Genomic DNA, 14,052 nt, shown 5'->3' on the forward strand with positions numbered 1-14,052 from the left:
CTCCCCGTGCGGGCTCTGGCGCTAAAAGCCACCCCAGCACCACGTTCTGATTTTAAATTGGGGGTTTATTGTCGGCACGGTGAGGTTCAAATGCCCCCGACACGCAGAGCCAGCAGCCGTGCACACAGCAGGCCGCCGTGTCATGTACTGCTGCCCTGAGCCCGAGTCAGGGTGCTCGGGCAAGCTGGGCTCTTCTGCACCCCCAAAATACCACTTGGGTCTTCTCTATACATTCATCAAATACATCACAAATCCACAGTTAGGTTACAAATAGCACAGCATATCCTCTCCAGCCCCTGTGATTGCTCCCTGCCCACGTACCAGGCACTACTGGAGTGGAGCACCTCAGCGACCCTCCCCTGGCTCACTGCAACCACAATACATTCATTTAGCAAAGATAATGTCTGCAGGAAGAGACACCCAAAATACCATGCAAATGCATTCATCCCCAGCCCTGCATCAACCTTGCCAGGGCACAAAAGTCTGCAAAGTCCAGTGAGCCATGCTCAGGATTTATTTTTGTGGCTGCATCTTGTTTATCTGTCTTCCTCTGACCAGCTCTAGAACTGTTAAATCCATCATTATCCTTGTGCCCAGCTCCCAGGCCTTGCTCATCCAGCAAATCTGATGTTTTCTTCCACCATCCACCTCCCAATGGCCAGGGAATCAGCATTAGCCTTTAACCCTAGAGGGCACAAGCCTATATCCAGTTCTAGAATCTTCCTGAGCTTTTCTCCTTCAGCAACTGGAACACAGAGCTGTGTCTTCCATGCTGCATTTCAAAGCTGCTGCCTCTCAGCAGCAAAATGTGTAAATGCACCCTTTTTGCACACACACAGGTTTACCTTTGAACACAGGAGTAGTAAAATAAAAATCATCACTGAAAACTGCTGACAAACAGGAAAAAACCACCCTGAAATCAGGACAGTAAAGAGGTCCTTCTGGAGTGACCATTCAGCAACTTCAGCACACTGCGAGCACATAGTACAGGCATATTCCAAAAAAGTTGTGTTTTTCTCATAGAGATCATAGATGTCCTGCAGAGTCCTGGATTTCCTTCCAAAATGATCAAGTTTTACATTAAGCTGATGGCACATGCTGTCAAATCAAGGCTTCTCTTTTATACTCTTCACTGTAAAAAAGAGCTAGCAATGGTGGGGACTTGGCAGGGGATGGAAGGAAAAGAGTGTAGTTCATGGTGATCTTCCAAAGGACTCTAGAAGCCAAAAGCACACCCTTCAATAGGTGCTTCATGTGCTTCATGCTGGGCCTCCAAAAAATGGAAATTCAAAAAAGTCACCTTCTAGGAGTGTTAGTACTGCAATCTATTGAGTGAGTCGATGTAATGAAAAGTGGCTCCCAATGCCCAGCTTGTTTCAACATTGTCAATTTTCCGGGCAAGCTGGACAAAAAAAAAACAACAAAAACCAAGCAGAAAAGTTAAACCACAATTCTTTGTGAGAATCTGAAACATGCAAGGTGGATATAGTGCTGAAAATTATGACAAACAGTTAGAACAATCGTGGGGGAGAGTGTTGCTGCACCCACGATTGCAGACCATGTGTTGCAGCAAGAAGGTCAATCAAGAACCAAGCTCTCAGCAGGATGACTCCTGCCTCAGCACCCTCCTGCCCACTCTCCCCAGAAATCCACTTTGAGCTTCACCTTAAAGCCTTGGCTCTTTGGGAAGCCCAGTTCCTGCAGCAGGAAGGTGATGTATGTGAGGTCCATGCAGAGAAAAGGGTTGTTTCCAGGGCTGATTTCCATGGTCTTACAAACTGAGAAGAAAGAAAACAGTGTCTGAATGCACACTGTGGGCTCAGGTCTAACAGCCCCGCTGTGAAAAACCTCAAATGAATGCACAAAACAGCTCTTGTCAGTTGAACTGTGCAGTGATGGAACCTGTTACAGTGGGGCTGGAATGACATTACACACATAAGGATAAGCACATAAGCTTAAGGAAGATCAAGATATTCAATCTCTCCCCTAAGACAGCAGTTTGTTGTATCTCTCCAGGAAAAGAGCCTTTTCTTCTATCTACTTCAAGTCTTCAAATAGCTGAGCAACTTCAGGTGTGTCATCTTTCTTGAGCACCAGCACTCAACAAATATTGACAAAACCAAATTTTAAAAACTCCAACAGACAAAACCAAATTTCAAAAACCCCAACAGAATAAAAGAAAAAGACAAACTCAAAATAAAACCCACTGCAAAAGCAAAAGTTAATATAAAAATAGTATCTTCAGAAATAAGCAGAAATGTTGGTTAGATGCTATTTAGAGGGACTCAATATTTACTTAAAAGCATCAGCCTCCTTAGTGTGTCCCACACTTGCCACCTGGAATTAATTTACACACAATTGCTAGTGTGTGTTTATATTTTACTCACCGTATTTAGCTGCAATTTCAAAGTCACTCACAGTTAAACTTCCTCCTTTTTCTTTATCTAAAAGAAAAAAAACCACGGACTTGTATGGTCTTTGTATAAAGGCAATTGTAGACTCAAGTCATAAAAGTTGTCTGGAAATCAAACCTTGAGCCACTGAAATCAATGTCAAAAGTCAAACTAGTTTTAAAGGTTAAAGAACCTTTAAAAGATTCTCAATATAGATTCTAAAACCTTGGTTTATGGAGAACCTTCAGCTTTGCTTCTTACAGAAACAAAACTTACAGACTATCTCACCTGACCCCCATTTCTGCACTGCCCTGTCCAGTGGTGCCTGGACTGGGAACACCTGTGACCAGACCTGACAGGGCAGTGGTGCTCTGCAACACATTAAATCTAAAATTATTTATAAAAGGAGAGTGGCTGAAGAGGGGTGTATCTTTGTCCAAACTAACTTGAGATCTCATTATCTGCTTTTTACCACTGAATGTGATGGCCTTTTGCACACAAACACAGCACTGGAAAAGAGATGTGATTCATTCTGAATGCATGTGGAAATACCTGAAAATCTTCAATCCATCTAAAAATGTCAGTGAAGCAAACAGCCCAAATAATTTTTACTGCTTTACTGCCCAATAAATTTATCATTATGAAGTTTTTTCTATCTCACATTGTAGAGCTAATTAGGTAACAATCATTTCTGAAATGCAAACAGTTTGTTTAAAAACTATTATCAAAGCCTTTAGGTCCCATTTCACAGCCCCAGTATCTTCTCTATAGAAATTAATATCAAGTCAAGATCAATGCTACACAGCACTGTAACAACAGACTAATTTCCATGACAGCTTAGCAAAGCATCATGATGTGTGCAAGTGTTCCCACTGCTTCCATAACTTACCATTTAAAATGAAACCAACTCTGGAGCAGACATACCTATGAGACCAGCCTCTGCTGCACAGTCATAGTAGTAGGAGAAAATGTAAAAGTCTAGGTCCTTCACTTCCCCAGCTCTATGCACTTTTTTGTAGAGCATCTTTGCCACTTTATTAGAACAAGACTCATACAGAGGTTTACCTAAAAGAAAACAGAACAAACCCCATCATATGGCTGAGAGATAAATACATAGAGAATTTATTTAGGATCTGCCAGCAAACAGGCTCCTTTTTGAAAAATAGCAAAACTCTTCACAGAGAACTGAAATCTGCATCTGCTCCCAGAGGAAGACACCTACCATCCTCAGGTTGGGACTGTGTCATAAATCAGAGATGGACAACATCATTTGAGGCAGAAGGATTTTGAAAGACCTGTTCAAGGACTGCTCAACCCCATCTGCATCACTTCGAGCAGATTTACTGACTGGACAGACACATCATGGCACAAGACAAAGGAACTGAAGGATCTCTTTGACAGCACATCAAGAGGAGCCATACAGAACAGCAAACAGAGCCTGGTGTCTTTGAAAGAGGATGAGAGTGTATCATTTACTGTGCTAACAGCAGCTAAACCTAGATAGCAAGAGCGATAAATCACTGTACCTGCCTTCTGTCCTCTAATTTTGTACACTATCTCAGCGTGTTGCCATTCAGATTTGAAGCCAGGTGGTAAACAAGGGCTGATCAATTCTTCCCCTTCTCCTACTGCAGAAGTAAAGCAAAGCCAGATTAGGAAAAAATGTAAGGAGTGAATTCAGATCCTCCACCCCCAGCCCTGCAGCCTCAGCAAGGCCCCTCCACAGCCCAGTCATGGTTTGGATGTCCCATGGCTGCCCCCAACCTGAGGCTGGCAAGAATCTAGGTCTCCTGGGATCTGTCAGCGTCACCTCCTGCATTCATCTCAAATGCACCCAGCCATGGTGACAGGAGCCCACATGCCACTCAGGAACCTTGAGCCCAGTGGGAAGGGGATACACAGCTCCTCCCCCCACCACAGGACTATACAGCCTGAACTCAGAACCAGGATCTGAGGACTGCCCATAACTTACAGGGTTTTCCCTCAATTCCTCCCAAAATGGCGAGCCTTGCTGACATCAGCCCAAGTCCCAGGTAACTGCAAAGGGAGAAAAGTCTCTGTGAGCAACAGACATCCTTCCTCTGATATTCCACTGACAACCTAGCTGGGACATGCCAGTCTCCTCTACATATCCATGGCAAAGTGGCTCAAGTCAGCAGCTCATGCATGTGACGGGAACAGTGTGACAGCCTACTCTCATATTACCTTATCCAGAAGGATAATTTCTCTTTGAAAAAGTTCAGGCAATACCTGTCAGTTGTCATCTGGATCTTGGAGAAACAGCAATGGCATTTCCCTGACTCTACTCCTAGTACCTCACTGGGTACTCCTACCCTCCTTCAAAGGCAGCCCAGACACTTGCATACATAACTGGCTTTCTGAGCCCAAACACACCCCACAGCAAACATGGGTGGGAAAAAGCTGCTAGCCTCTGCCCAAAACACTGGGAGCAGAGAAGACAGTGAGGAAGAAGAAATAACAGAGACAAAGTATGATGAACTGACTGCAACCCCCATTCTCCATCTTTCTGTGCTGCTCAGCAGTGAGAAGGTGTAAGAGTTGGAAGTGAAGCTGAAACTGGGAAGGAGGAGAGGTGGAGGGAAAGAATTTTTGATTTTGTTCTTATTTCTCATTATCTTAGTGTTTAATTGGCAATAAACTAAACTAAATTAAATACTAAATAAATTAAAGTCAAGTCTGTTTTGCCCATGACAATAACTGGTGACCTTCCTGTCCTTATCTTGACCCATGAGCTTTTTGTTGTATTTTCTTCCCCCTGTCCTGTTAATGGAATGGGAGTGATAGAGGGACTTGGTGGGCACATGGTGGGCAGCCAAAATCATGTGGCTCAGAAGAAGCAGTTTCTCTGCTTCTTTTGGTACTCATTTGCAAGGACCCCACTCCAGAAAAGCACCTCAGTCTCCCTGGCTTCACAGAAAGCTTCCATCTGAGCACTGTGCTCTCTTTTCCACAACTAACCTGTATGAATACAGCTTGTAGGTGTGGTTAAACATCTGAAATGAAGTTGTGTGGCCAGATGGTGATGTCTGGAGAGTTGCCTGGAGGGAGAAAAAGATGTCACTGGCAGGTTTCTGCCAGCCAGCAGCAAACATCAACAAGGTAATCTTGTTAACACATTAAGAAAAATGTGAAATAATCCTAGCATGATTCAGAGAGAAATGATGAATTTGCAAGGATTTCAATTTGACTGCTCATATGCAAGGCAACCATAAAACCTGGAGCTAAGAGTGACTTCACATGACAGGGTTTAAACTGGTTATATTTGTGTCCACACCAATATGCTGTATAAAAGAATTACTGTAATTAAAAAGGAATCCTTACTCCAGCTCTTAACTGCTTTTGTCCAGAGGCTACAGCAACTGTCTCTTCACATGATCCCTACTACAGGGACTGTGTGCAAACTAATAGGAAGGCTAGGCACGCATTAACTTCCTACTTGAGTGAATTCATCTGAGAACTTGCACAAGCCAGAGGAAAAGCACATCCCTGCGCTTGCCAAGGAACAGAGCGAGGACCAGCCTTTGGTCTGAAAGAATGAAAGGGTAGCCTGTTCCCCAAGTGCATCAGCACAGCTAGAGTGTTTGTGGGGAGAAAAGCTCAGGCCACAGTGCTGCTCATGCTGCTCATAACTTAACTCCTTCTCTATGCTCAGAATTTCCACATACTGGACCCTTCACATCCCTTGCCATTCTGCTGAAACAGTGCAATGTCTTGATTATCCCAGGCTGGGACACTGGATACAGCATCCCATCCCTCTGCTTTTGTGCAGCTTTACTATGAGCACTAATTCTGCTCAAGTCAGTGCCTTACAATAACAGAACCACAGGGATTTCACAGAATACCTGTAAAAATGCCACATCAGGAAGCTAGAATGGCATTCATTTGCAACTGAGTGAACTCAGGACAATCAGAAACAAGCATTGAGAAGGCACCTTACTGCGTTCTTAAATCCCAGTGCAGGCTAAATGCAGGATTTGAATTCATTAATAGCCTTGCTTTTTGGTTTCTTTGTTATAAACTGTACAAACTGAAAGTCAAGAATTAAGAAATTCAGGTGAACATGGTGTCCTCCACGAGATAAAGCAGCCCTGGCAGACTTGCCACAAGCACCACTGACCCAAGGAGCTGGACTAAGAGGATGGACAAAGAGTTGTGAATGCCTCTGGGACTGACTATAAAAAGGCACATATGACTAAGACACAAGTGTGGTTTCATGTCACACTGACAAAACTCTCGCTTTGTTTCCAAGGGAAAGAAATCTGAGCAGCTACAGATTCCTGCAGCAGCATTTCCCAACAGTGTGCATGCTCACGTTACCTTGGTGCGCGGAAGGAAGGTGATCTGTGTGGATCCACCACCCAAATCCAGCATCCCTACACTTCTCTTCTGCGGATCATCTAGCCTGCCTGAAATGTGTGACAGAACAGAGAAAGCCATGGTGGGCACTGTGAAAAACTGGCTAGGAACAAAACCAGAACTACAGTGGTAAGGAAAGAGAACAATCTAACTCCACTCACAGCTTCCGCATAGCACTAAATTACACTGTTATCTACTGGGCACCAATTTTGGCTTTATGAGACCTGAAAATCTTAAAGAGACAAGAATCTCTTATTTCTTCAGTGGCTGTTCCTATCCTAATCACAGCAGCTTTGGTTACTGCATTCCTGAATATTTTGGATGCAAAGATCTTTTGCAAACTGCTCTGGTAACCACTTTGTAACTCAGAGGAATGCCACCTCTCCCTGATCCCTTAGCAATATTTTGCAGATTCCTATGGCCAAAGGGATGACAGACTGAAAAGAGCTGGCCTAAGAGACTCAGCTCTCTTGGAATTCTTCCTGCTGCCAGCCAAGACCTCTGCTCTCATTTAGATCTAATTCTTCTCAGTTAGATCCTTCAAATGCACCTTCCTGACAAGGACAGTTTGTGCCAAGTACCTCAGTATACCTCACGATAGCTGATGTTTGAAGATTGCTGACCTTTCTGATATTTCCTGGGAGCATAATAAGCTCCAGAGCACATTGCCCCACACACTGTGTGCTGAACAGAACACTTAGATGGCAGAGTGCTTTATGTATTGTCAGAGAAGTCTTCAGCTTACTTTTCTCTCTAATCTTCAGCTACCCTTTTCTCACTCAGCAGTGTAAACACCCGTGGCATTTCTGTGTTATAAATCTGTAAGGAAGTAGCATAGCCCTTTATTTTACTCTCTGCAGCTGCCAAGCACATCTAGAATATTCACACAAAAAATTTAGCCACAGTCACAGCAGGCTCTAAAAAGGAATAAAATGCTCTAGTACCCTACAGGGAACTGAAAGAAAAGCTACATTAAACATCTAGGAAAAAGGATTAAACTCCTCACTCCATCAAGTAAATGGACAAAATCCTGATGACTTAAATAGGCCACGCCAAAAACAAACTGCTGACTTATTCCCAGAGTCTTCTTTCTCCCATTCCACCCCAATGAATGAGCAAATTCCACACAGGGGCAAAAAAGAGCAGGAATTTCACAGCATTGGTCATATCTTTATAAACATGCTCATGTATACATACCTGTTAAAAAATTTATTGTGATCCAGGCTGAAATACCTAATAAGGAAAAGATTCAAAAGGTACTTGCTTAGAGCGTAATATTTAATTTTATCTAACAGCAGCAACAATAAGGCAAGCCATATTACAAGGCTTCCAGAACTGTCAATGGCTGACAAAACCAAGATTAGACTATTTGAACAAAGAGAATGACCTTCTCTATCAGAGCTTATCTGATATCTGGGAGAGAAGCCCCATGTACTAAATACTCTGTATTTCACAGGTCAAAAACTTAGGCAGGAAGTCACAGAGGCTTCAGTCCTTAGCTAAAAGACAAAGAGATAACTGAAACTCACATTATCCATTTTCTAGGAAAACATCCACTGTTGGCTTTTGTTTGAAGTCAGGCACTCCAGTTTTCTTTTACTAAGAATTTTCATCTTTCAGTGTTCTAATTTTGCCTGTTTTCCTCTAAGCAATTTTCTGAGCTATGCTGTTTTTGTCCTCATCTTGTTTTATAAACTGTTCCCCATAAATTAGGTGAATCAGTGGCCTTATGTTAACAAATTCAAATATTTATTCATGTGGTTAAAACTCAAGGCATGCCAGAGAGCGTGGCCCACTTCAATCCTTGGCTGAACCTAGGCTATCACTGCTATTACTGATTTTAAAACAAAAGAAAAATAATGTTTATCCTCCATTAAGTAGCAAGAAGAGAAACTCATAAACAGCTTCAGCTATTTTAAAGCTTGGTTTCTGAGCAGATTTAAAACACATTTCAACACTCAGTTACTCAAAATTGTGACATCCTGTCCTCAACATTTTTGGATGAACATAATCTTACTTTAACATGTATTTTCTTCCCTATATAACAATTTTTTTTTCAGATTGAACTCACATTCCCACTCCTTAGATGAGTTATAATTAACATTATGATCAAATACTTCCAGAGAGCTCTGATAACCATTTTCAAGAGCAGAGTAGGCCAACCCAATTGTTGAAGACAAGCAGACATTCAGAAACTTTTCCAGAAGTGCTGATTGGAACACCTCCACAGTGGCTTTCTGGTGATCCTACAGGAATCCTACAGGCATCTTACAGTGCTCAACACTCAGAGCTTTCAAGATCAGGAAAGAGCTCAGGACTTCAAATTGGAAAATACAGAACAAGATTTCTTTGGCAGGCACTGCCTGTGGCTGCATAAAAACTCTGCTTCTGTCTTATGGGTTCCCACTACAGTAAGCAGGGATTTGTCACAGTGAAGCAGGAATTTCCAGGACTGCAGAAAGAGTCTCCACAAAGTTGCTTACCTTCATCAGTTCCATTCATTATTGACACGCAATTGTCCCTCACAAAGAAGGGGGAGGCTTGAAAAATCTCCTTCACCTAGTTCAAATAAAAGCTACATTCAGAGAAATACCTTTTTCAACCGAAAAATAAGCTTTTTAAAACCCCAGTTTTTACATTACTACTCCTCTTCTTGGGCCAGATTCTGACTGCTGCTCACCACTTTGTTTGAAGTTCAAGAGCCCAACAAGCAGCAGCCTTTTTGTGCTGGCCCTGCTGTTTGGTGCAGAAACAGGGATGGATGTCATTGGTTTTCAAGCACAAAGACTGCTCAGAAATGCCATTAACGAGGGATGGACATGGGTAGGGAAGGGAATCCCATTTGCTTTGTTGGAATTGGTGACCCTCAAGGTAACATACATACATGGGAAAAGGCAGGAGATGGACAGCCTATATTGCAGGAATGTCCTAGGGTGCTACATTTTTAACAGGAGCATGTTTTCTGGAAAGCAAACTGAATGACAGGAGATAATACCTTTTCGAGCAACTTCTGAGCTTTCTCTCCTGGCAGCAACCGTAGGCCAGCTGTGGCTTTCAGGACCAGAGGAGTAAACTTCCACAGCTCCATAGGAACTTCCTTCTTTGCCACCTCCAGGAGCTCTTTTATTCCCTGGCCACTCTGTGAGCCAAGAAAGAACAATAAAAGGCATCTTAAAAACTCTTTTCAAAGATCAAAAGGGTGATCACAACTATGACTCACTGTTACTGTGAAACAGAAACAAATTAATATCAAAAGGGATCAAGAAAAGGAACGGGACTTGCTATCTCACTACAGCATAAGGCCTAGTGGATATAATGAAATCTTTGATCAACAGGTCCAAAACAGAAAGGGTCACTTTTTCAAACAGTGAAACAGAACACTCTGCCACCAAATTTTTTGGCTACAAAAGGCTCAAATTCTTGGAAAGCAAAGGCTTTTGTAAAATACTATGAGCTGGGTCTAAGTCTGACTCTTAGGAGTCCCTAAATCTCTGCAAACCAGAAGGAAGATGAGACAGGAAAGAAATAACTTAAATTACCTTTTCGACATCATCAGCATATGCAGAGAGACCTGGTTTCAGTGCTTTAAACGTCTCATGGGTTAACCTGGGAGTCTCTGTTCAAAAGCAGTATTCTAAAATAAGTAATGGTACAAATAATTTTGCATACACAAAAAGAAAACCATAAAAAAATTCCATTATTATGTGCTAATAGAAGTTAATTGAAGCATCTGTCTAATGAACTATTATCAGCTACCTGACCTTTACATACAGCCCAGGCTGTGGAATTGGAACCTGAGAAAACCACTTTTAAAGCCATGACTGGTTGTCAGGTGCTGCTGTCCACTATGCACATCAGTCATCAGATGGGTTCAAGCTCTCTTTGAGGCCTTACACCTGCCATGTGCAGATTTTCAAACTGCACCTGCAAAAAAAGACCTCTTGTTTCAGCCTGCTCTGTTCTGGCTGAACTTGATTCCAGCAAAACCTAATGGTAGCTTTCCCACTGTTTTCAATGGCAGCAGAGGGATACTTCAGTAAATACTTTACCATTCCTGAAAGCTGCAGTACTTTGTTTAAACCTACAGTCCAGGCAACGCTACACTCCATAAAGTTTGCTGGATACATTCTGAAATTTTGTTTCAAATGAAGCAGGCAAAGGAAGAAGCAAAAACTTGGAGATAGGAGAAAATAAGGAAATCCATGGACTGTCGTAGAACACCTTTGGTGGTTGAGCCTTACACCAATCTATTATGCAAACCTAAGGTACTCCCCAGAGGCCAATCACACCATACACCACACTTCTAATCCTCAACAGAGCCTTTAGATCACCTACTAACAGCCCCACCCAGGCTCTTTAAGAGTTTCACAAACGCAGATAACAACATACAAACAAATTAAGCTTACTACTCCAGAGGAAAGCTGGAGGTTTTTTTTACACTTTGTCTCAATTCTCAGAAGTAACTTCTGTCCAGATGCAATACACAGCAATTTTAATCAAACTATTTGCGATTTTTGTTTCGTTTTGTGGTTTAAACCAAACAATGAAGCCAAGGATGCATTAAACTGGACACTTTAGAGAGAAGCAGCTCACTGCCAGGAGACACCAAACAACCTAAAAAATTTGGGGAAACAGGGCAGTTTGAATTTATAATTCTCTCTTCCCCCAGTGTGATGAAAAATGGCCTTTTTTTCATGACACTAAAAGTACAGCTGCTACTTACTTCATATTCTGACATTACACCATTTTCTTCTTGTTGAACGTTTTCATAATTTCACTCACATACACATGCCTGAACCATAGTAAACCTCCTGACAGCTCTCTGGAAAGATCTGAAGCATGTATGTTCAAGTAAACCCTAGAAAACTGTCATCAATAATCTCCTCCACAATTTACAGAAGACTTAATCTGTCACTCAATGAGCAGGACATACCTCTTGACTGCTGTGCAAATTTAAATATATGGATGCGAGTTCCCGTGCTTCCTGCATCAAACATAATTCCATAAAAGACAGAGAGATCTGTGGTCACTGCCTGATGGGTCAGTTTATCTCCCCTGCTTACAGCAGCTCCTTCTGTGGCTCCCACAAATGGTTTGGAGCCCAAGTGCCATTTTATGTATGCAACATAAACAGCTATGCATGTCAAAATCCCAAAAGCGAAGAACCGCTTTGATATCTTCATGGCTTCCATTTAATGGGATGTTTTGTTTCTTCCCTTTATCAAGTGGTTCATTCCTTGTCCTTCACACAGAATAGGTGGCTCCCACATCACTCCTACATCCAACAGAAGAGAAAAGATCTGTTTTACTTTCCCAACCTGATAGAAGGATCTGAAAGTATGATACCTACAACGCTGGACACTACTTTCCCAATGAACAGAAGGAATGCAGCCTCTTTTAGCACCTCTTTCAGTCCCACAGCTCACGGTAAGGCATGGAGCAGCACAAATCTTCTTTTCCCCCATTGCTACAGAGGCCTAATAAGGCACAAAATACGGAAGGTTCAGAGAAAATATGTACAGTGACTATGGTGGGAGGGGACCTCATCCAACACCCTGCTCACAGCAGGGGCAGCTGTTGGGACCCTCCATGTGGTCAAGGGCTATATCCAAGAGCATTCTGAAAAACTCGGAGGATAACAGCTTCTCTGGGCAGTTATCTTTGCTAGTTCCTGGGTGGTGAGGGAGGTCCTGCAAGACTGGACGAGGACAACTTAAAATTAATGTTTTAAAGGCAAGATGCAAGATCCAGGGAATTGAGTGCCCTCCTCCCCTATCTCCAACACCAGGAAAGAAACCACAGCAAAGCACAACCCACAAAAGCTACAAGGCCTCACACAGCATCATTGAAAACAAATTATTAAAAATCAGTCAGTGGTGATTTACAGGGAGCAAAATTATATATAATTTTTCCTTTTTTTGATAGAGTGATGAAAAGAAAGGAAACCAATTGATGAAGCCGAGTTAAACAAGGTTTTTTTAAACATATGTAACCTCTTCATGAGAATTCAGGAAGCATGAAGAAGGTGTGAAGGGGAGGAATTTAAAATCAAGGTGATTACAGAGTATTTCCAAAAACAAAGGTAAGACAAAATTTCATAAAAATGGAGGAAAACAAAATCACAGGCAAACATACACATAAAGAATGGATCAGCTTAAGTGAAAGGGAACTGTACGTTGTCATGACACAGAAATCAGGAAGATGGCATTGCAACTAAATTAAAAATCTTCCTGGCTTCTATCAGCAGGCAGAGACACGCAGGTGGCAATCGCTGCAGATCTACGGGGTGATCATCCGATCCTCCTGGTGCCAGGAAGGCCTCAGCTGCAGCCACACCAGAGCTAAATGTCACCGGAGGGAGAAAAGCCGCAGGGACCGGGTGATCCTTGCAGGAGACACGAGCTCCACCGCAGGAAAGCGGAGGCTGGAAAAATGAGGAGGCACAGCAGCCTGGCACCGCTAACCCCCTACCGCCGTTTGCCTGGAGAGAATCGCGACTGTCACTTCCCTGCCTTTGTCAGGGGATGCCAACATTTACAAGGGAAAAGCTTCCCGCTGGCGCCCCGGAGCCAGGAATGCAGGCGGGAGCCGAGAGCCCGGCAGAGCCTGGGCCAGCGGGGTCCCGACTCGGCACACCCCGCGGGGTGCCCCTCGCTCTCTCACAGACCACTGTCCCGCCGCCCGCGCTTCCTTCCTCCTCCCTCCTCCCTCTTCCCTCCCTCTTCCCTCCCTCCCTCTCTCCCAAACTCACGCCGCCCCCGCCGGCCCGGCCATGGCGCCGCCGCCGCCCGGCTCGCGGGCGGCCCCGCCCCCACGGCGCAGGCGCGGAGCGGTCGCGCGGCTCCGTGAGGGGAGGGGAGGGGAGGGGGGTCCCGCCGCGGCCGAGCCCCTCAGGGCGGGAGCTCCGCGAAAATGGCCTTAAAAAATAAAAAATAAAATAAGCTAAGCGCCTCAAGGTCAGGAAGGTGTGTCGGGAAATGCGGAATGTGTAAAAATTATCTTGAATCACGTGGTGGTTAACATCGTCTGGTCAAGGACACAGTAGAGCTAACGGGCTCTAAGGATGAAGAACATCAAAGTGTTGATGTACCCGTTGCCAGCTTGGCGAAACACTCAAGGTCCATGTATCCTATGAAATATGTTTTTTATAGTACTAAAAAAATCACACCTGTAGGTCAAAAAGGTGCTGGCCTAGTGAAAAAACTTTCTCTGAGCATGTACGGAAATTAGGTGGGTCACATAGTTTGTATAATTACTAACCAGTCCTAGTAGAGAAGTTGTA

At 43.5% G+C, this 14,052-nt stretch overlaps 1 protein-coding gene across 2 annotated transcripts; it reads right to left on the reverse strand.

Annotated features, from left to right (window-relative positions):
• Window positions 1–44: 44 nt before the first annotated feature.
• On the reverse strand, window positions 45–13,574 carry ENTPD6 (ectonucleoside triphosphate diphosphohydrolase 6). Of its 2 annotated transcripts, none has more exons than XM_015622250.2 (14): window positions 13,522–13,574; window positions 11,704–12,045; window positions 10,310–10,386; window positions 9,766–9,909; window positions 9,254–9,329; window positions 7,968–8,003; window positions 6,732–6,820; window positions 5,373–5,452; window positions 4,366–4,430; window positions 3,920–4,021; window positions 3,318–3,458; window positions 2,388–2,444; window positions 1,666–1,778; window positions 45–1,402 (listed from the first exon to the last, which is right to left on the reverse strand). In XM_015622250.2, exons 2-14 carry the CDS (start codon window positions 11,960–11,962, stop codon window positions 1,313–1,315), a joined length of 1,329 nt encoding a protein of 442 aa, XP_015477736.1. In that variant the 5' UTR covers window positions 11,963–12,045; window positions 13,522–13,574; the 3' UTR covers window positions 45–1,312. The 2 variants fall into 2 exon arrangements, with proteins under 2 accessions (XP_015477736.1, XP_018861622.1); XM_019006077.2 differs by lacking the exon at window positions 13,522–13,574 and adding an exon at window positions 12,906–13,283.
• Between the last annotated feature and the right edge of the window lie 478 nt (window positions 13,575–14,052).

Source organism: Parus major, chromosome 3, assembly GCF_001522545.3.
Source record: "Parus major isolate Abel chromosome 3, Parus_major1.1, whole genome shotgun sequence".
Classification (NCBI taxonomy): domain Eukaryota; kingdom Metazoa; phylum Chordata; class Aves; order Passeriformes; family Paridae; genus Parus; species Parus major.